This window comes from Momordica charantia, assembly GCF_013281855.1.
Source record: "Momordica charantia cultivar OHB3-1 chromosome 8 unlocalized genomic scaffold, Mcharantia_2.0 BLBB01000008.1, whole genome shotgun sequence".
Taxonomy (NCBI): domain Eukaryota; kingdom Viridiplantae; phylum Streptophyta; class Magnoliopsida; order Cucurbitales; family Cucurbitaceae; genus Momordica; species Momordica charantia.
Genome location: NW_028275166.1, coordinates 22,300,055 through 22,323,781, shown reverse-complemented (window position 1 = coordinate 22,323,781; position 23,727 = coordinate 22,300,055). Strand labels below are relative to the sequence as shown.

At 34.2% G+C, this 23,727-nt stretch overlaps 1 protein-coding gene and 1 non-coding gene across 4 annotated transcripts; one reads left to right on the top strand and one right to left on the bottom strand.

Annotated features, from left to right (window-relative positions):
• Positions 1-5,374: 5,374 nt before the first annotated feature.
• TRNAV-AAC (transfer RNA valine (anticodon AAC)) lies at positions 5,375-5,448 on the bottom strand. Its single transcript has one exon. It is a non-coding gene; the product is annotated as a tRNA-Val (tRNA).
• Positions 5,449-5,529: 81 nt separating this feature from the next.
• On the top strand, positions 5,530-15,827 carry LOC111019305 (RNA-binding (RRM/RBD/RNP motifs) family protein). 3 transcript variants are annotated; one of them, XM_088128074.1, is made up of 5 exons: positions 5,530-6,053; positions 12,551-12,758; positions 13,995-14,486; positions 14,957-15,069; positions 15,333-15,827. In XM_088128074.1, the coding sequence occupies exons 1-4, from the start codon at positions 5,561-5,563 to the stop codon at positions 15,045-15,047; spliced, it is 1,284 nt and encodes a 427-aa protein (XP_087984200.1). In that variant the 5' UTR covers positions 5,530-5,560; the 3' UTR covers positions 15,048-15,069; positions 15,333-15,827. The 3 variants fall into 3 exon arrangements, with proteins under 3 accessions (XP_087984200.1, XP_087984199.1, XP_022151341.1); XM_088128073.1 differs by having other exon boundaries at positions 15,330-15,827; XM_022295649.2 differs by lacking the exon at positions 15,333-15,827 and having other exon boundaries at positions 14,957-15,213.
• The last annotated feature ends 7,900 nt before the right edge of the window (positions 15,828-23,727 follow it).

The following is a 23,727-nucleotide window of genomic DNA, read 5'->3' as shown; positions in this document are numbered from 1 at the left end:
GTAAGTTGCCTAGTACACAAAGGGGAGTGGACTCTATCTTAATTGATGGTTGATAGATTCTCAAAATTGACACATTTTTTTATCATACAATAAGACATTTGATGCTAGTGTTATTGCGAAATTATTTTTTCATGATTTTTATCATTACATGGGAACCCTAAACTATAACTTTGGACAGAGATGTCAAATTTGTTAATAACTTTGTATAGTTTATGGAGTTGGTTAAACACAACTCTGAAGTGTGGTAGTGCATACCACCCTCAGATTGATGGATAGACTGAGGTTGTAAATGGAACAATTGGAAATATGCTACATTATTTTGTTGAGGTCAATCTTAAATAGGGAGCTATTTTTGGCCTTTAAGTAGAATTTTTATACAATGATATGCCTAACAGATCTATAATATTCAGCTTGTCTAAGGGGCTTAATCATACCATAGATCTCATAAAGACAAGATATCATATTTGTGAAAACACCATGAGCATGACATATGAAACATAAAATATTTCACATTGAGGATCCCATCATGATTTACGAGAGAGGCCCAGTTAGGTCGTATTCCAAGTCAAAACGTCGCATAATTGGTCCTTACAAAATAAAGAAAAAAAAGCAACAATGCTTATGTTCTCAAGCTTCCATAAAAAATACACACTTCAGCTACCTTTTAATGTCGACGATCTGTTCGCCTATCGCCCGCCAAACACCACCTTGAAGATTGAAGAAGAAGACAGCCCAGTTGAATCGATTGACGACACTGACATTACCTCACTGTACGTACGTCATGCACATGAGAACCACCACGGACGAAGAAGATACAGCACTGGAGGAGTCAGAACACGAGGATGCATTTTTTTTCTTTGGTAGGAGACAATCTCATACATGATTTTTATGAAATCTAGGTTTGAGTTACTTTAGTCAACTTAGTTATTTGGGTGTTAGTTTATTTTCTAGAATTGTGCCTCACTGAATTGGATCTTTTCTTCAACATATGTATTTAGTTTTATTATTATTTATTTATTGCCCATTGATCACTTGAGAAGAAATATTACATAACGTCAAGCCATCATCACTAGCTTAACCTAGACCTATTGGCTTTTCATCCCATTCATTTTCTCTTGTTTTTCTACATTGAAAGGGATCCTTCACGCCCAAAACACATAGATTTGTATGGACTCCTCTGGGACGTTATATATTAGATATGTTTTTTTTTTTTAAATCTAGTCTTTATCTTAAACAACTCTCTAAAATTCCTCCGAGCCCAAAGTATAATACTAAAGCTAAGACATATCTAGAAGTTTTTGATATTTGTTTGCAATCCCCGAGATATATTTCTAGCTTCTAGATATATAGAGTGTTGTATTTTATTTTAGTAGTACATAAAATTTGGACGCCCAATAAATAAGGAATATCTTGTAAGTCATGCATAACAAAATGTTGAATAACCTAATGAACAACAAGGAGACTTGACCTACTAATAAGTATATCATCAACATACAAGTAGAATAACAATTTAATGAGAGTGGTGTTGAATATAAAAGTGAAGTATCTGATTTGAGTTGAAGAGATTGTCTTTAATAAAAGGTGAGTTAGCAACGCTAGTGGTAACTCCATGATTTTCATTCAAGACATTATATATGCATAGAAATGTAGCAACAAAAAAATTGTAAATTAAAGAATTCCGAATACTAATTTAATAAATTACAAATTGCCCTCAGCAGGTTTTTCATGTTCTGAAAATCGCTATATCATAACTTCATAATTTAATTTATCCAATAAATACTTCTTAGTATATGCTATGATAAAATCAATTTATTATTTGATCTTCCATTCAATAACAAAGTTGATAGGACACACGGATAAAAAAGAAAGAAAAAAGGTTGATAAAGTCAAATTTTGGAATTAGTAATTAGAGATATTTTTTAGAATTATTTTTAGTACATCTTTCTTCTGTAGGAGTTGAATTGAAGAAGAGGAGAAAAATAGCGAATTGAGAAGAAAAGTGAGCCAAAATTCCAACACGTTGGGCGTCTAGGTTCTACAAAGTTGAAGCCTAACTTTTCCAAATGCAAGCATTTGGGCGTCTGGGCACTGTGAACATAATTTGTTTAAATACTTCATTTTAGCCCTAAGCCACAAAGAAGGAGAAAAGAGGGGGATTTTAGACCGAAAGATGTTTTAGAGAGAAAAGTTGGAGATTTTAAGAAATACGGAAGAATGCGAAGAACGGAAACTCGAGACATCGCCATATTTGTTTTCTTCCTCCTCTTCTAATTAATTTCTCTTTTTCTTGCTTGAACCTCCTTCAATGTCGTTGATTAAGATTTTTTTTTTGGATTCGAGTATGAGCTAAATAGTTGTTTCTACAGCATGATGCAATTGTTTATGTAACTTTATTTTTTCATTTTTAGACGATTTCTCTTCTAAATTTCTATTAGGTGTGAGAACTTTTCTACTTTTAATTCATTGTTTAGATTTGATCAATTTTTACATTGATCATTTGTCATAAATAATACCGAGAAACAATATTATTGATTTATGCTTTGAATAATTCTCTCTAATTAAGCAAGAGACAGAGATATACGTGTAAATTTTGTGGCACGTTGTTGGGTTCTACATGCTTAATTATTTGAATTGTAGCGTAGTCATAGAGATATAGATACCCTACTTTTCGAAGAAAATCGTTATTGCTTGAGAAAGAATATCGAGTCAATATGGTAAAATTCGCCAACAACCTTCGTTTAGAAAAATTTCGATAAAAATTGTAGGAAAAGTTGAAGGACAATATCCGTGAAGTCATGCTCTAGAGTTTAAGCTGCTTGAATTTACTCTTGTTTATTGATAATGGTGTTGTTTTATTCTTTAATTTAATTAATCTTAGAATTTATTTCTTTACTTACAGTTTCATTAAACTTTCCATGTTCAAATAAAATCTAAGTATAGAAGTTGGTAATTAGTAAATATTCATTTCCCCATGGAGACGATACTCTAATTACTTTTGATGATTTGTATACTTGTGAATCGAACAACAACAGTCGAGTCTTTACAATACTCATGGCTAAAAATATCATCTCTATCGAATCTGTTGCACCAAGTAAAATATAAATGTCAATATCATGAGCAATTGGTGAACTAATGGATAGTTTTTATCTTTGTTCATCGTGATCCTTCTTACTACAATATCACAGAAGTTTGTTATTTCAAAAAAATAGAAAAAGTGAGTATGCAACATCAATATTGTAGTTTTGAAGTTGATCCTTAAGCATGTAGAGAGTTCAATAGTCAAAAAGCTTTTTGATCGTAAGGTCTCTTGAAATTGCATATCAACGACAATGTATAAAAAAACTCTAACACGAGAATGATGCATTTTTGTAGATGGTAATTGAGATTTTTGACTCATCTTTCTCGTCTCAAAAACATATCATCTATCTAAAGAATTTCAATATCGTGCTTATAACAAATTTTAGAAATTTGAACTAGTAATGAATCCCAACTATATTCTGTCATTGTTTGTCGTCTTTCTTAACAAACTCTAACTAAATTTATTTGAACTAATGATGCAATAAATTTGTTTGCTGTGTCTACGCTTAAACAGATGAAACGTGTCCCGTTCAATAGTTTCAATGCTTAGAAGACTCAAGGCATGAGTCTAGCGTAAGCTTCCAAATAGTGGTGTCTATTAGGCTGGTTGTGTTCGCTGTCAGATATCCAATCACAAGCGGCAATATCTTCACATTCAGTTCAATTGCCTGGAGCAGAGATGAGTACAATTGGATCGTACCATGTTTCTCCTTTAGAAAACGGATGTGTGTCATGAGTAGTGGTGCTGCTAGTCTTCAATTATTTTTTTTTTGAAAAAAAAATGAAATAAATCTCTCTCTTCTACTCGTAAAAAAAATTTAATGGTATTTGGTAGAAGATTTCTACCTGACAGTAAGTAACATATCAGGGATTTGAATCCCTTCTGTTCTCAAAATTCGACGCGAACGTAAAAATTTCTACTTAGGAATCTCTTCTGTTCTTGTAAATTTTTGGTGGGAGTTGGCTGATTCTCATAGGCGTTAGCATTGGATGAGCTGGGACAAATTGTATTTGCCTAAGGAGGTTGGAGGCTTGAATGTTAGGGATTTGGAGGGCTTTAACCAAGCTCTTTTGCCAAGCAAGTGTGGAGATTGTTATGCTCTCTTAATCTCCTTTGTCTTAAAAGGTCTTAAAGGGTAGATATTTTCCTAACGTGGATCTTTTGGTTGCAGAGGCAGATAAGATAGCACCATAATTCTAGCCTAATTTATGTTTTCTTGAGAAGTTTCAATTTAATCTCTATAATTCTAGTTTAAGTTCAGTTTCTTTCTTTGTTTCAATTTGGTTAAGTTAAATCTTACCATTATTATATTCAGTCCAATTACCTGTAACAACGATTACTATAATTGGATCGTGCAATGTTTCTCCCTTCCAAATCCAACTATGTGTCATACGTAACGGTGCTAAGTCTTCAATTATTTATTTATTTTTTGTTTGAAAAAAAGGGAACAAATTTTTCTATCCTACTTGTCAAAAAAATTTAATGATATTTTGTTGGAGATTTTTATTGACACTTCCATAGACGATTACATTGACCTTCCAATGGAGAAGTATTTTTCATTAAAGAAAATACATCATATACAAAATTTAAATTCCCATATGACCATACGTTTCACATCAATATAATAATTAACTGATATTTTTATCAAAATATCTCTAATATGAAAATAAATAAATAAAAAGATTAAAATGTTAATTTATTAATTTACATTTTTTTAAAAAAATTAGGTTACAAAATTAATATTTACGATTTTTTTTAGTTTAATATAGTCTCTTGTAATTAAGATTTTAAATGTCTACGTTGATGAAATGAAAGTTTTAAATGTCTATATCAGTGGAAATGTTGAAGTCTTAGTTTCATAAAAATGTAGATGAAAATATCAAAAAAATATCTATGTCAATTGATATTTTTGGAAATGTTATAAAAATAAAAAATTTATAAAAAAATATTTAAATTAAAAGATAAGTAATATCAATGGAAATGTCGAATTACTAATTTCATAGAAATGTTGAAATCTTAATTTCATAAAAAAATCGATGAAAATATTGATGTCGATGGATATTTTTGGAAACATAATTAAAAATATTCATAAAAGATATTTAAACGACTAAATAAGTATTTCATCTTTTTCAAAATAAATTTAAAATATCAATATTAATAATTTTGATGTATTTTATTTTGTGCTTGTAATTTAAACTTAATTTCATTTTCTTTCTAATAGTTAATCTCACCATTTTAAGGAATCAAGGAGCAGAAAATAGATAGAAAAATTAAACAGAAAAAAGATATAATAAATGGCGTCGCCCGGATTCGAACCGGAGACCTTCAGTGTGTTAGACTGACGTGATAACCAACTACACCACGACACCAGATGACAAACAAGCGGTGCAATTTAATTTAAGCTCTCAAGTTTTTATACCGTCTTTGAAAACGGTCTGTAGATTAGCTTCAGTGGCATTCCTCTCGGGGCTCAGCTGCAGAATGATGGTTGATTCTGCGTCCCTCCATCTTCAGAGCCGCTTCTGGCTCTCACACTCAAAACCCAAATCCCTTCTTCTCCCAAAATCGTACACTGCTTTCTACAAACTCCACTCACCATCCAATCCCAATTCAACAAAATTCCTCTCACCCCACTTCTGTTTATCGCTTGTTCATGCCCCTCCGCGAATCGGGTTCCATGTTTTTGCACAGAAGAAGCCAGGGAGAGGCGTCGCTCAACCCACTGACTCCGACATTGAGTTTGATGAATTCTTCGATGAGGAGGAGGAGGTGCTCCTGCCGTTGAAGAAGATGAAGGAGTGGCTTGCGGGACGGCCTCGTGGGTTCGGAGAAGGGAAGGAGTACGATACCTCCATTGAAGACAAATTGCTGCAAGAATTGGAGCAGAGTAGGGCAGCTCAGGCTGCTAATATCAATAAGCTCAAGAACCAGTCTTCCGAGTCCAATTCTAGTAAGAGTGTTGCAGAGGTAAAAGGTCAGTCTCTATCCCTCCCAATTTATAAGTCTCTGTTCTGTGTCTTTATGTTTGTAGTATCTTATCCTATGTTCCATGCTTAATTGCCAACTAGGGTCATTCTTTTAAGTAATAGAATTGGGCTAGAGAAGCGACTCACACTTGGTCAAATGATTGTAAAATTCTTTATTTTGGGATAAGAGATGGCAGACGGGTATATTAACACAAAATAATGGAAAGTACAGCATAGGGGCCGGGGCGGAGGGAACCCCTCCTGAAAAGAATAAGAAATTCAAGCCTTCCGAATAAGAGATTCAAGTCTTCCAATTCGAAATCATAAGTAGACTGTAATTACAGAAGAGTTTCTTATGATTTGAACACCACTAGGAAGAAGCATGTTGTACATTGTTCCAAATGATATCATCTCTCTCTTTTTTTTTTATAACTGGGAGTTGGAGCTTTGCTCCCTTATACCCAGGGGCAGTTGCACCCATCCTAAGACCCGAACCCGAGAGACATCAAGAGTTTTTCGTATTAAGCTTACTAGAAGGTTCGAACTTGAGACCTCTAAACCAAGAGACTCCAAGCCCTTGTCAACTGGGATGCCCTAGAATGCATTCCAAATAATATCATCTTAAAAAGAGAAACAAATAATTTAGAAGGGATTTTGTGTCACGCAAACAATAATATAATTCAGTATAGAAAAGATTATTAATTAAGTAAATAAGAGTTAGAATTCGAAGCTTAAAGTTCTAGATTCTCTTGAAGTGGATGGGCCCCTTTCTTAGGAGTAGTTGGAGGATCGGCGTTGTTTGAAAGCTCAGTTTGGGGAGGTGATTAGAAAGGAAGATCAGAAGTGGAGACAGAAAGCGAAATTCAAATGGGCTAAGGGGATTGTAATTCCAAGTTTTTCCATAATTTGGCTAATGGTAGAAGGAACAAAAATCTCATCTCTTCGTTGGTCTCTGAGGATGGGGTGGTGTTGCGTGAGGATCAAAAGATTGAGAAGGAAGTGATTTCTTTTTTCAAACAGCTTTACAGCCCCATACCTTGTCCTAGGCCTTTTTTGGAAGGTTTGGATTGGAGTCCCATTTTTATTGTTGAGAAAGACAGTTTGGAAGCCCCCTTTTCTCTGGAAGAAGTTCGTCGGGTGGTGTTTGGGTTTGATAGAAATAAATCCCCTGGCCCAGATGGCTTTTCTATGGCCTTCTATCAAGATAATTGGGATGGTATTAATGAGGACTTGTTGAGAGTGTTTCGGGAGTTCTTTGAGAGGGGTGTGATTGATGCCTCCATGAACGAGACTTACGTGTGTCTGATCCCAAAAAAGAAGGATGCGGTTAAAGTGAAAGAATTTAGACCTATCAGCTTGACAACGAGCCTCTACAAAATTATTGCAAAAACTCTCGCAGATAGGCTAAGAAAGGTCATGCCTTCTACTATTTCTGAGACGCAATGGGCTTTTGTTGTTGGTAGGCAAATTTTGGATCAAGTTTTGATAGCTAATGAGGCGATTGAGGATTACAGGAAAAACAAGAAGGAGGGTGTGGTTTTTAAGATCAATTTCGAAAATGCGTATGATCATGTGGATTGGAACTTTTTAGATAAGATTATGTGTAAGAAAGGTTTTGTGTGTAAGAAAGGTTTTGTTTATAAATGGAGGGCTCGGATGTGGAGTTGTATTAGAACTGTTAATTACTCTATCCTGGTGAATGGGAGACCTAGGGGAAAAATCTTGGCTTCTAGAGGCCTTCGTCAAGGGGATCCCTTGTCTCCTCTCCTGTTTATTTTGGTAGTGGATATTCTTAGCAGGTTAGTCTCCATTGGGGTCGAGAAAGGGAGTTTGGAAGCTTTTGAAGTGGGTAGGGAGAAAGTGACCCTCTCTCACCTTCAATTTGCAGACGTAGACGATACATTTTTTTTTGCTCTGGTAAGGACAGTGCTTTCAAGAATCTTAATTGCCTCCGTGGTTGTTTTTGAAGCTCTTCCTGGCCTTAAGATCAATAGAGGCAAAAGCTCATTATTGGGGGTGAATTGTGAAGTGGGTAAGCTCAGGGAATGGGCTTCCCTGGTTGGGTGTGAAGTTGGCGAGTTTCCCTCCTCCTATCTCGATCTTCCTTTAGGTAATAATCCTAGGAGTATGTCCTTCTGGATGCCGGTGAGTGAAAACACTAGGGCCGTTATGCTCATTACTAAACTTGTTGAAGAGATGAAATATAACCAAGGTATATCTTTTTGATCAGAAGTTGAATCGATCATCAGAAGAAGAATTAGGCCAAAAATTAGGATACATTCTGGGAAAATAAAACTTCAATCGAAGAGAAGCAAATGAAAGGCTTTCATAAAAATTCTCGTAGAATCGAGAATGAAGTTTTCATTCTGTACATGCCATATCATGAATTAGTAACTGCATCCAATCTAAAAAAAAAATCCCAATTGTTTCGAACTCTCTCTTTTTGGAAAAATTGCAGAAACGCCTGTCTTCTTGGAAGAAAGCGTACTTCTCTAAAGGAGGGAGACTTACGTTAATACAATCTGTTTGAGGGGAATTCCGTCTTATTTCATGTCTCTTTTTAAAGCCCCGGTGGCTGCATGAGGGATTTTCTTTGGGAGGGAGTGGAGGAGGGGGGTGGAGCCCATCTCATCAGTTGGAAAGTGGTTTCGAAGCTTTTAGATGTAGGGGGTTTGGGCATTGGAAACTTGAGGCTTAGGAATGAGGCTTTTCTAGCTAAATGGTTATGGCGCTTCTTCTATGAGCCTAGGGCCTTGTGGCAAAGGATTATCGTGAGTAAATACGGCCCTCACCCGTTTGATTGGGTCTTGGCAGGTGGTTCTAAGGTGAGCAATAACAATCCCTGGAAGGCTATCGCTTCGTGTTTCCCCGTTTTTTCTCAGTCTCTTCGTTCTATTGTGGGGGATGGTCAAAATACTTATTTTTGGGAGGATTTGTGGGTTGGGGATAAACCTCTGTGACTTGCTTTCCCTCGACTTTATTTTCTTTCTGGAAATAGGCTTCTTTCGGTGGTCGAGATTTTGAACCCTATGGGGGAGGCTCCTTCCATTTCGTTGGGTCTCTCTCGAGTCTCGCCCCTTGACGGATCGGGAGTCTTTAGAGGCTTCCGATTTACTGGTTTTGTTGTCAGAGGTGTCTTTACTTTTTGGGGGGAGGATGTGAGAGTGTGGTCCCTCAACCCCTTGAAAGGCTTTTCTTGTAATTCTTATTTCAATACCTTGATTTCCCCTTCTTCTTCTTCCCCTTCATCCCGTTGGTTTAACTCTCTTTGGAAGATTAAGATTCCGAAGATGATTAAATTCTTCTTGGCAAATTTTACTTGGGAAAGTCAATACTTTAGATCGTATCAAGGAGATGTCCTCCTTTTGCCTGGGCCCACAGTGGTGCGTTCTCTGCAGGAATGCTTATGAAGATTTGGAGCATTTGTTATGGAATTGCCAGTTTGCTCAGGATGTATGGATCCGGTTCCTTAATTGCTTTGGCTTGTCTTGGGTCTGTTCCAGAGATTGTAGGGGGATGATGGAGGAGGTGTTGTTACACCCCCTTTTCGAGACCGAGGTCGTTTTTTGTGGCAGACCTGTTTTTTGGCTTCTCTTTGGGGTATTTAGTTAGAGAGAAATAATAGGCTGTTTAGGGGGGTGGAGAGATCTGCTGACTATGTTTGGGATCTTCTTAGATTGAATACTTCTTTATGGGATTCAGTTTCTAAGGCTTTTTGTAATTATCCGTTAGACTTCATTCTTTTGGATTGGAGTCCGTTTCTTTAATGGTTTCCTTCTCTCTGGGCTGTTTTTTGTAGGCCCCCTTTGTACTTCTTGTATCTTTTTTCATTTTTCTCAATGAAAGGGTGGTTTCTTATAAAAAAAAAAAAAGAAGTTAGAATTCTCTTTTTTGGGTTGAGACATGCATCTAAGTGTGTCTTGAGAGAAGATGAGCCCAATGCGTAGAGTTAATTGATACTCTTCTCTCAGATACAACCCTTTGAGGAAAGACCTTTGGTTTTTCTGTAGAATAGGACAGTGGTTTTGATCTCTTTAATCACTTTGATCGAGTAAATGAGATCTTCCGCTCCAATAGTTTTAGTACATCACCCCATGTTAAAGAATTATTATCAAACCCAAGATGATATTTTCTCCAATTAATTATTCCATACTTAATACTTTTGTCAATATCTATTCATTAAAGAAATGGGTTCAATGACATCCCAGAAAAATTATACAAACATCTCCATGATTATTCATTATGATTATCATTAGAATGCTATGGTTTGGGTGTTGCTGAGGAACTTGACCATTTGGGGGGCTGTGATTATGCTTTTTGGGTTTGGAGTTGTTTCTTTCAGATGTTTGGTTTTCACATAGCTTAGCCTAGAGGGTGTATCTCTTTGGTTGAGGAGCTCCTTCATCTGCCCTCTCATCATTAGGGGCGCTTCTTGTGGCTGGCCGGGATCTGCGCGATTCTGTGGGGCCTGTATTGAGAGCAACAATACAATTTTTAGAGAGGTTGAGAGGACTAAGGAGGAGGTGTAGTCCCTTGTTAGGTTCTATGTTTCTCTTTAGGCCTTTGTGGTTAAAGGCTTTTTGTAATTACCCTTTAGGTCTCATTGTGCTTGATTGGAACCCTTTTTTGTTTTAGCTTGGCTCCTTTTGTCGTGGCTTTCTTTTAGCTTAGTTGTCCATAAACCAAAAAAAAAAAAAAGGGAAGACGACCATAGCATTCTTAATTAATACATCGTACCTTCTTCTCACTTCTACACATGAAACATAGCCCTATTTATCAAGTAGGATGGTAGTGCCAATGGTAAAAAAGGAATGAAATGAAGCTAATTACATGCTAGTAAGTCTAGAAGGAAAGTTACTATCTAATGGAAGTCAAATAAATTGTAAATAGGCTGAGACCATTTCCTGTAATGCACCAACAGTATGGGGATCAACTATTCCCTTCAAGCTGGGGTTGTAGAGTTTGATCAACCCTAGTCTGGTCTTTAAATCTTCAAACTTTAGTCGAGGAAGTTAGCAAGGATATCAACAGACAAGTTTTATAGATGCACTGAAAAGAGATCGTCTTGTCTTTAATTTTTTCTTGGATGAAGCACTCGGTGATTTCAAGATGCTTTGTACAGTGTCATAGTGTCGGAAAGAAATGAGTCTACCAACTAATATTTGGTGTCTATTGTTGTCAACAAGAGCACTATTACTATGAATTTCTGGTGGCAATGATGTCATCAACATAGAAATAATAATGAAAACTTTTCTTTTGGGTGAATGTTGGCAGATAAGGTAGAGTAAGCTTGGGATACCCATTCCTTGTTACTACTTTTGTAAATCTCTCCAACCATGCTCTGGGATTGTCAAATCCATTGTTCAATTCCATCTCAATTGTATTTTACTTTTAAAATCCATTTACATTCAACGACTTGTTTACCTGTGAAAAGTTTAGTTATCTCCCAAGTGTTATTCTTTTTTGAGGCCTAAACTTTTCCAAAACGGTAGTTTTCAATTGCGGAATTTCAATTGTGGAATTTTCAAAGCTTCATAAATGTTATTTGCAAATTTTAATTTTGGACGAGCTGGAAGGAAGGCATGAAAGTTAGAAGGTGATAAAAGATCCTTTGAACTAATAAATTGTAATAACTAAATAAGGAAATCACACCTCCCTCTAATGGAATGAATAGGATATTGCTCAATTCCATTTTGATATTCTAACAACTGTGAACTGCCCTGAATTAATCATCAAAGTTTGCTGTGAACGACTGCTACATGATTTACAATTTTAGAACCTCATAACAAAATACAGCATAACAAAACCATGGGTAAATCTTAAAGGGGAAAGAGATGAGAAGACGAATGAGAAAAGAGAGAAAATTATCATAGCTTGCAAAGATGGACCCTATTGAAACATATTCATCATCTTGTACTGTGAAAGTACCGTTTAAAGCAAAAGAAACAACTGAACTCAATAAGGAAACTAAATAGACTGAAAATAAGGCTATGGAAATCCTATTAGAATTAGATGTCTGATTAAAATTAAGTCCCGAGTCACTTACTTATGGAACCAGGAATCTTATATTCTTATTTAACTAAAAGAGTCTGAAAAACTTATTAATACAATAGAAATAAGAGCCTGAACCAGGAATGAATATTCTGTCATTCAAATTTGTTTTCCTTATCAATTTGATAGACCCCAAATTACTAGAGTGTATCTAAGCGTGTGAGGAAGAGAGAAACTGTTTGAGAGGGTGCTTTACGCACTGATAGGAGGGACCCACAGGGAATATTTGTTATATGTGTTAGTTACGTGCAAGGCCGGTGGGTTATATATTAGTGGGATGTGTAGCTATGAGGGTATCTTTTTGCTGTTTAGTCTTGGCTTGTATTCTCTGGTGAGAATTGGGAGAGGTAGGGAGCTCTCTAATCTCCCTTGGCTTGTCTAATAAATAAAATTGAGGCTTAGGCCTAACAGAATTCTAGTTTGATCTAACCCTGAGTATCATGCATTTCTTCAGCTTCAGATATTGGTAGTACTGGATTTGGTGTCCGCATTGTCAACCTTCCTAAAAAGAAGAACATCCACAGAGATCTGGTGGTGGCTTTTAAAGAGTTTCCTGGAATAATCAATATAGTTCCTGCAGTCGTTGGAAACAAGAAGACTAGGGATCCAATCTGCAAGGGTTTTGCATTTGTTGATTGCAAGTCCGAAGGAGACGCCATAAGGTATGTTTTTGGCTGAGAAGAAATTAATAGAACCGATAAAATTTAGTTGTAGTCTTTTCATAATCAAATTAGCTTCGGAATTCCAAACTTAATTAGTCAAAAAAAGGTAGCATAGCAGCAATAAAATCTGTGAAGTACATTTTTGCTGCAAAACCCTTGAAGCGGTGCTTAGAAAAGATCATGTGGTGGTGGTGGGAATTTGGTTCAGCTTCTAAAGGAACCTTTTGTAACCTATGGAAACCGAGCTCTATTTGCCTTCCACATTTTCATTCTTTCACCACCTCTAGGAGATGGCAGTAGAGTCCAGATTCTGGGAGGTACTTTGGCTTTGTTTTAAACCTCTTCCTTCACGGGTTCCCACTTCTTTGATAAAAAATTTTCAGTCTCCTTTTGTATCTTGTTCACAAGTTGGAAAAAATTCCTTTGTTGTATGGTTTAGTGGGCTCTCCTTGATCAAGACTAAGGAGTTGGTTTCTTGTGTATTTACTTCAATCATTGGTTTTGGTTCTTTCACCTAGGCATAGAGACCTGCGTTTATGGTCCCTTAAACTATTTAGATCCTTGTCTTGTAAGTTGTTTCTTCTTCGATTGGTTTCTTCCTTTTGCACGTTCTTTCTTCTCCTCGTGGAATTTCAAAATCCTAAAGAAATCCAGTTCTTTACATGATCACCTTTGGAAGTATTAATACATGACGTTTTTCATTAAGCCTCTTTGTTTCTTAAGTCCAAATTGGGTGTGTTCTAGAGTCATTTATCGTGCTTATGTCATTTTGCTGCCCAAGGCCATCTTTGGCAAGATTTTACTTAGACAAGGTCCCGAGGTTGAGTAATTGGAGGAGGTCGTTTAGGACCCTTCTTGGGGGAGGGGTCGTGTTCTTTAGTAGATTTGTTTTTTGAAGTTTTGTAGTTTATTTGGCTTGAAGCCTAGAAAGAAACAAGACATTGTTTTCGGGAGAGATAATTTTGATAGAACCCAAAGAACTAGAATAATATTGGAATATAAAAATATTAAAGGTTAAAAACTACACCGACCCCCAAGTAATTCGAGATATTGTACCCTCCCTCCCTACCTGCATTCTCCCTCCCTACCTGCATTCTGAGATCAGCACATCTTTACATGGTTTGGCACTCTGTTTATAAATAGTTTCAAGGTTTCAAATTAGACATGGCACAACCATTTATGCATCCACAGTCCTTGATAGCTTGGTAAAAAGAGTGACCTTCGTTTCTTCCACAGGTTTTTGCAAACATTTTCTGGACAATATCTGACGTTTGGAAGAGTACAGAAGCAAATAAAATGTGAGATGATCAATCGACGGACTTCCACTTCTGCTTGTGAAAGCTCAGTGGGCAGTACCAAGCATGCTCTACCAATTATTCCTGAATATGAAGCAGAGCAGGATGCTGACTTGGACAAGGATTTATCTGATGAAGTTATAAGAACAAGGGTGGAGGATATGGAAGAAAATCTGGTATCTGTCAGTGAATTACATTCGGATGATGAGGATAATGAGGATGCAGAATCAAGAACAGAGTCCAAAATTCGGTCACCATCCCGAAAGGAACTAGAGAGAATCCATGAACCAGAAGAAATTCTTCCTAATGGAAGAGAGGAAATTCATAGGGAAATTCCACCTATTAAAGGGAAAATAAAGGTTTCAAAGAAAAAGCAACCCAAGGAAAAAGGAGAGAAGAAATCATTGACAGAAATTCCAGGATCTGCAAAAAGGTAATGCTGCATCAAGTGATTGTTTAAAACATAACTTTACATTTTATGCTCTGAAAAATTAAGGTGGTCAATTTACTCCCAGTTTTAGCTCATTTTCGTCCCTATGCTCATAAAACAAGCATAAAATTTCAACATTCTTGTACTTCCAACTTTGGCCGTTCTAGTCCTTTAATTTTTGAAATGTCGGTTTTAGTTTTTATAATTTAAAAAAGGGGCTATTTTAGTCTCTTTATTTTCTTTTTATTTTAATTTTTTCGATTATAATTTCAGCACGACACTACACTTCATAAATTTTTTGAAAGGTAGCAATAACTTTGTATTAAATGATCTGTTTTATGTATAAAATTTGTGTTAAAATTTTACCAAAATGGTCACTTTTTAAAGATACAATGATAATTGAAATTACAGAGACTAAAATAGTATTTAAACGAAAAATGAACTTTAACATGTGACTTCTATGTTAAATGCAGGTTAAGAGTAAAGGAGAAGGCCGTGTTAACTGACGTGTACTCAAGATATGGAAATAAATCAGCAGCTTTGGTTTCAAAAGAAGGGAACTAACTGGCTGGAGTGAATTAAGAATGTAAGACCTTAACCAGAAACTGATAGGAGATGTGATTGCAATTGCATAAACATGATTTTCTGGGTGATTATTCCAATCAAATTTGTTCAGTCAGAGCTCCCTATGGGCTTCTTTTATGGAGTAGGGTGCTAATATTTTGGTCAAGTTCCAACTTCTAGCTCATCCCCTTGCCAAATTCATGGTTCATTGACTGTAATAGTATCTAATGTAGGGCCTAATTCATTTGTTCAATTTGGTTTTTCTCATTTTATGTGCCGCAGCAGATCAGTGGATGCAGACGAAGGACACATCGACAGTCGCGTCTCTCGCCCCGTCTCGTGTATTGACGATTTGAAGACAAATTCTGGTAAATAATGAGAATTAACGGGTTAAACTAGTTGGAATGAAGTGACTTTTGTCTAGGAAGCAATGTGGAGCTGGTAGAGACATTACTGGAGTTCACCACAATGTGACTGACATTACTTCTCCGTTAGATTTATGAGAAAAATCGAAAAAATACCTTAAATGTATATCCAGTGGTTGGTTGGTAGGGAGACGAAGATTTTCGAATCAGCGTCTAGTGGTTATCAAGGGACAGCGACACTGCGGTAGCTTCATTCAATAATTTTTTGGAGTTGGTAATAGTTCAAGTGTTTCTCTAGTTCATTGGTTGGGTTAATGGATGTTTTTACTTTAGTTTGTAAAATTAATTTTACCATCCAAGTAAATCCTACAAATCCATTTCCATTCCTACTTTATGTAGGCAAAGGTTCATAGCAGTTGGCTGTAGTTTGACAACTTATTGCATTTTCTGTACAACTAACAACTTCAGTTGATTATAAACTCTCTAAACAAGTTAAAATTATACATTTTAATCCGGAGACTTTATATTGGGGGGGAAAAAAATAGAGGCAAAAGAACCACTAAAGCTTGTACCTACGAGGATTAGTGAATGTAAAAAGCCACAAAAGTTACAAATGCTTTACTTTTCTTTGTAGACTTCACCTATTGTAACATAGGTCTAAAACAATGGAGAAGTTCAAAAAATATAATACTAAAGTTGATATCTAATTTGGTAAACCTACTAATGCACACAGTCAGTGAGATTGTATCCCAAAAAAGAACTTGTTAGATAGGATTATGCCAATAATGAGTTGTTGGGATTTATGTCTTAAAACCTCGTAATGAATTATTTTAAACTGAAATAAGTATTATTCATTATTCACTACTATAATCTTGAACAATATGTAGTTAACATATAAGAGGATCGAGTACTAACCTAAAGGCTCTATAGTATATGGATGAGCTTGGGTGTCTTGTAAAAGTTATAAATGTTTTAATTTTAATTGTTCATGTAGAGATATGCGAGTGGGTCGCATGCATATACAATAAGTTTGTATAAGATTGAACTGTGATGTGACTTGTAGTTTCTTATAAAATCGTTACGGAAGTGCAAACGCTGGTAGGATGATTATTGCTCATTTAATCTTAATTGTGTGTGTATTATGAACTCTTGCTTGTGAATATGTTCTTTGATTCATATTGGTTAGAGTAATCATAGTATTCAAGCTCAATAAACTTACTGTTTTGGGAACATATCCAATTAGAGAACTGGCAACCTTCATGTATAAATATGGAGAGTGCTAGTTCGTAGAGGATATCCACCTTCTCAGTACCCATGAAGGATTTTTTCCATAGCCAGTGGGACTTGAAGAACAAGATATAGAACTTGGGGCAAAATAATATTTTCTTATATTTGGAATCATAGGTTACTTTGTAAATGATTGTTGAGCAGTTATTATTATATCGGTGGATATAACTCATCTACACGATAGGAGAGTTCTTGGGTTAATAACAAGAGTTACCTTAGATTAATGGTAAAATTGATTAATAAATTAGTTTAATTAATCAATGTTCTATTATTCAAGCTCAAAGTTGTAGGTTTATAAGATCTCCTGCTCGTTCATTGACCTCTGTACGAAGCATGCGGGTGAGAGAAAATTAAATAATGTTTATTATTTGATTTATAATTAAATTATTTAACTGAAATATTAATGAATTGAATTTATTAGGGGTAGAAACAAATACAGTCATTTAATATAAGCCATTTCAAAAAATCGACAAACAACTTGTCGTTTTTACAAATGGTCAACCTAAAAATAGGAAGATCTCTACTAACTTTTTAGGTATGAGATTAGGGCCCTCATTTTAAAATGAATATATTATTTTTTCTTTTTTAGTAGAATCCTACCTACATTTTTTTCGATAATTCAAATATTTTGATAATCTTACCTATATTTTTTAATTCAACTATTTTTCCAACGAATTTTTAAAATAATGATAATAATAAATCTAAGAAAAAAATATTAATTAAATAAACATAAAAAACAAAATTTAAACAAGAAAATAATTATTGAAAAGTATACTAAAAATACAAGATTTAATCAATAAAATCATTATTGAAAATGATACTAAAAAATCTTAAAGAATATATAATAAACTTTAATAAACAAAATGTAACTAGAAATAGAAATACTAAGATCCAAGATGGAAACAAATAGATGAACATATACCAAATACGGTGAACAGATGAATAAATACAGTGAACAAATTAACAAATACAGTGAAAAATGAACAAATACGGTGAATAGATGAAAAAATATGGTAAATATGTGAACATATAAGGTGTATTTTTGTGACACAATTAATACAAAAATATAAAAAAAATTCTACCTCAAACCAAAAATGTACACAATCTGTAGGAACTTAAGTATATACTATTGGTCTCTCTCTCCTTTACCCTGCGTCACTCGCCGCCCCACCTGCAACCAGCTTTGTTGTCCACCATGTTGCTCCATCGTTGTCTCATTTGCTCACTTCCGTTTATTCCCTGATGTCTCCCTCACTTGATTTCTGTCTCGCTCACGATACCTTCATACCTTTAGTCTCCTCTCTCTCCCTTCATTGACTCGGCTTCGATCGTTTCCCTTAGTGTGTTGTCTCCTCAAAGATGGTGACTAGTTTATAGATTTGCATCACCAAAACTGTCTCCCTCTCGATTTTAGTCTCCTCCCTCCGCTTTCGACTTTGATCCTGTCTCACTTGGTGCGCTGTCTCTTCTGTGAGTTATATGTTTATCCATGTAATATATATATATATATATATATATATATATATATATATATATATATATATTTATTTATTTATTAAGAAGTGAGGCAGATGGTGACCTTTGAGAGAAAATATAGCAACAAAAATAAGGAGAGATAATGTTACCAGAAACAAATTTGAGAATTTAAACGAGAGAGTATTATTTTGATTTTGAAAATACTAACGAAATAGAAAGGATAAGATGATCAAAACCAAACTTGTAAGATATCAGTTAAAATACAAATGACCAATTTTCAAAACAGGAGTGATAGATATGGACACTTTTATCATAAATTCTCAAAAGACTCTTTTGGGTTTTGAAAACCTAATGGGTATGATTCAGTGTCATGATTCATAAAAAAGTGGGAAAATTGACAAAATAAACATTGCATAGGACCCTTTTAAGTTTTTTAATCATCCTTTTCAAAACATAAGTTTTATAGGCATTTGCTGACATCACCTTCACACCAAATGACCCTCACTACCCTTCCACTAATATTTTAGACTTCCCTCCTTATTTCCTCTCTCTACCTCCATCTCCCTCTTTTTCCAGATTTTTTTTCATTATTCTTTTTTCCTCTTCAAAATTTTTTTCTCATTCTCTCTAAAATTTTCTTGGAGTTCTTTTTCCTTCTTCCATCTTTTTGTATTTTTTCTAATTACTATTATTCCCTTTCTTCTGACCACAAAAAGCAATTTACTTAAAAAAAAACCCTAAATCTCTCAGCTTTTCTTTTTTAAAACCAGCAGCCTCCATGGTTCCCGTGACTTCGCTGACGACAGCTGCATGAAAGCCGACGAAGGAGGTCATTTGTCGAAGAAAGAAGCTCAGTGGAAGAGGAATGAGGGAGGAGATAGAGAGAGAGAGCGAGGGTGAGCGAGAGAGAGAGAGCGAGGGTGAGCGAGAGAGAAAGAGCGAGGGTGAGGGTGAGTGAGAGAGAATTGAGGGAATCTAAAAATAATATTTTTAATGAGATTGTTTTTTATAGTATCTAAAAATTAATTTTGAATTAATGTTTATCAAATCAAATTAATTTTGAGAAAAACGAAATCTCAATATTAATTCAAATTGTTTCCCGAAATCTCTCATCAATCTCCTTAAATCTAGTTTTAATTATAATTGAATTTCAAATCCCCCAATTTTGCTTTCCCATCTTTCATTCCTAATTTAAATTTTAATCAAATGTATCAATTTAAAATCTAATTAAAAAAGAGATTTTGGGAAACAAATTTGAATTAAATTTCAAATTTCAATACTTTCTTTTAATTTTGTAATTAGATTTTAAATTGATATTTTCATTTGATTAAATTTTAAATTAGGAATGAAAGAGATGAAAGCAAAATGAGGGGTTTTAATTCAATCCTAATTAAAACTACGTTGAGAGATTTAATCAGATTGAGAATAGATTTCGGGAAACAAATTTGAATTAATATTGAGATAGTATTTTTTGATTCCCTCAATTCTCGCTCAACCTCGCTCTCTCTCGCTCAACCTCACTCTCTCTCGCTCAACCTCGCTCCCTCTCGCTCCCCCATTCCTCTTCCACTGATCTTCTTTCTTTGACAAACGACCTCCTTCATCGGCTTTGATGCATCCATCGTCAGCGATTGCTAAAAGTCACGGGAATCATGGAGGAAAAAAAATTACTTTTTGTGGTGAGTAAAGAAGAAAGAGAATAATAGTAATAGAAAAAATAGAGAAGGAGGGAAGATGAAAAAGAGAAACTCCAAGAAAATTTTAGGGAGAATGAGAAAAAAAAATTACGATAAAAAAACAGAGAGGAGGAAAAAAAAATTTCTATAATTAAATTTGAGCCAAATAAGCTAATTAGGATTTTGGTAAAAATCTATATATATATATATATATATAAGTAGGACTTATAGTGAGCAATGAAACAATTCTAATCTAAGAAATAGACTCTCTCACACTCTCCTATCATGTTGCTGTAGGAAGAAGCAGATGCCCACACAGGTTCGTCGTAAATTGAGGATAGATGGGAAGATCTCGGGGAGTCAACTAACTCGTCATGGTAGAGAAGAAAAATGGCGCACGGACTGTACTCGAGCTTCGGATCAAGGTCCCATAAGCCATCTAAAAGGTAAGACAGTCAGTCATGCTTCCAAAAAACTAATTTTTTTTACCTAAAATTAGCTATGAGGATTCTAACTGTACAAACTTTTGGTGCGCCTTAAACTCGCCTATGTGATTTCCCAAAGCTATACACTATTGCTAGTCTATAATTGGAACATACAATAAAGATTGCTAGGTGAACGTAGTTCCCTCCAAAAGTATTTTTGAGACAAACTTTGGGATTATGGAAGGTTGTATAAACTTCCTAACAAACGTTTACTCTATTTGTTTTTTTAGTACATACGGAGTGGGGATCAAACTCACAACTTTTTGGTTGGAGATATATGCCAATTACCGCTGAGTTAGGCTCATTTTAATCCTTTACTCTATTTGTTTAACTATATAAAAGTTGGTGATTGATGTACATTATACTTTAGAATAGATACTTTGATTAAAGAAAATGCAATCAAAGATCTTTCATTGTAATAAATGTTCATAAAGTGATATAAATAATTGTACCAAATTTACGTAATTCATAAATTAAAGGAATGCACATGAATGTTAGTGGATTCTGGTAGGGATATGCTTTCTATTTTTCTCTCAGGATTAGACTCTATTGGTTAATTTAATTTTGTCTAACTTGAGAAGAAAAGTTTCATTTGGTTATTTAAAATATTGAAGGGTTTTCTAATTAAAAAGAAACCCTCTATATCAATAGTTTTTTTTCCCCATCTCTAAAGAAACTTGGTTGATATTACAGTGAATGTTTTTTTTTTAATGAAACAAAAAAAAAATGAAATATGTTGACATCAAGAGTAAGAAAAACCTACACAAGGATTAAATTATATTTTCTCTTTAATCTTCTTCTTTTGTGCACATTTTATAGGACAAATCTATTGCCAACATGAACAGTCATAATTGGCATCTGTTCATTCTCTTGAAGTTAGATGTTGAAATCCTCGTACTCCTTATTGGGAGAGATCAAAAAAAAAAAAAAAAAGTTATATTCAACTAATGATATTGGTTCAATTACAAGGACTCCAAATATTCAATGACTTGTCTATGTAGTCCGTGCATTTTAAACAAATAAATTACAAGGTCCCCAAAACTTTTAATGGTATACCTTTCTAGTCCTTATACTTTAAAATTTTTCTAGTTAAGTCTTTAAACTTTGACTCTTGTATCTATGTTTATGTGGTTAACTTATCAGTTTCGCACTTATGTGGCATTAGGTCTATCTTATTTAAACATTACCTAATGAGTTGGTTTCAGGTAGGTTCAATTATTTGATGGCACACAAATGTAAACAAATAAATTTAATCATAATGACCTCTAGATAAAAATTGAATGGTTAGCGGCTTACTAAAATATTTTGATGGTAACTAAATAGACACAATCCATTGTAAAAAAAAAAAAAAAAAAAACCCTAAAAGGTTAGTGATTTATTAAAATTATTTTTAGAGTATAGAAATTTAGTAGACACGATCTGAAGTGCAGAGACAAAACTTGTAATTTAAACGAATAATAATAATAATATAGAAAAGTTCAAAATTTACACCACAACTTGTGAGTCAATTGTAAAAAACTCTCAATTGTAAAAAACTTTTAATTTCAACCCTTTAAACTTTGAACTCTTATTAAATGTTTCAATTAATACCTCCTTCAATACTAAATTGAGAACGAACCAACCAATAAATCACAAAAAATTCAACTACCAACATACTCAAAGTGATGTTAAAGAAATCCAAATCCAATAAGAAAAAGACTCATACTGGCTACAAAATTGCAGATTAAAAACGCTGAAATTACTTAACAACAAAATGCCGATATGCAATTAATTAAAAATCAAACATAATTAGAAGAACCAATACTCGATAAATAGTCTCATTTCAACTACAAAGATGGCAGTCAGAAATCTTAAAAAGAAATGGAAATTTAACTAATACTTATTAAAGTTACAGTTTATAATTTTGTCAAGTTAATAATCATTTAACACCCACCCACCGAAAACTATTTATTTGGAGATTTGAATTCAAATAATCAGAGATAGGTGTTTTAAGATTAAATGTTGACATGTTAAAAGCAAATTAAAAGAAACGATAAAAACATTGGAAAGTTTAATCTTTAAATCAACTACAGATTTATAAACAACAATAACATCTCGATTAAAAGGGAAGATATGAGAAGTCAATATTCTATTTGTTTTTTGAAAAATCAAGAGGTTCTTGATCTCTCGTAGATGCACAAAAAATCAAGGAGTGAGAAGGTTTTATAAGTTGCTGAATTTCTTCAATCGTTTATTGTTTAATGGATGAAGAGAATGTTTGGAGGATAAAAGGAAAGGAAAATAACAAGTTGATGGAGGATGGAAGTTCTAAATGTTGTTCTTTATATTTGTAAATAATCGTCCTGGTTTTAGATAAAATTCCAAAGAAATTTAAATGAATAAACAAGAATACTTAACAGAAAGGAAAAATGGAATTGCACTATCAAGCCAAAGTTTTGCAACTATGATTAATTGTAATTCTAGGACCAAGTGACACCCGGAGTTCCCCCAAACACTTCAGTAAGAATTCCCAATTTATGGACGTTTTCTTCTGAAGTGCTTGCAAGGGAACTCTAGGAAACGCCTGGTTTGTCATGTTCGTCATTCCAATTCTTTCCTTCAAAATCATCTATTTATAAGCTATTTGCACATGCCTTAGGGTTTACATGCCCATCACCAAAATCTAGATAGTACATATGAAGAAGAGCCATTAGGGTTTGAACCAAGACGGAATTACATATATGTGCAATTCCTATGTAAAAGAGAATCATTTGCGGATGAACCCTTTTGTCATACCTTTTTTCTCATCTTTCACTTTCAACCTTTTTCAGATTTACAAAAGTAAATTCCAACCTGAAATCAATTGTTGGAATAAGTACTAGTCTATTAATCTTATGAAACGGCCATTATGGAAACCCTAAGTTAAAAAATTTATTTATTAGATTTACAATGTATAATATACTAAGATAAACTTTTAGAAATACAGAAAATGCTTCAAAATATTGTTAAATATATATTTTTAACTACAACATGACACCATTTCCCTATGTGATAAAAGTTCTTGGGAGAATTTTTCAAATACTTAGAAGCTCTTAATAAGTATATATGGTTTTCTCCCAAAAAAAAAAAAAAAAGTGTTTATAGAAAAATGCTTATTATAATCAACAACACTATACATCATCTACTTCAATGTGGAATGAGAATCTTAAAAAGTAAAGTAATATAATATTTTTATATCATCATTAAAAAGAAAAAGTTTTTATAGTTTTTTGAAATTCTACTAAAAATGTTTATTATTGCATTTTTGAGAATGCTATATGTGGAGGGTGGAACTCTCCTGTGGGAACTTGTAGAACTCCATTCACTCGCAAAACGAGTGAGTAGAGCACATTGAGCTAATTATTGGGATTAT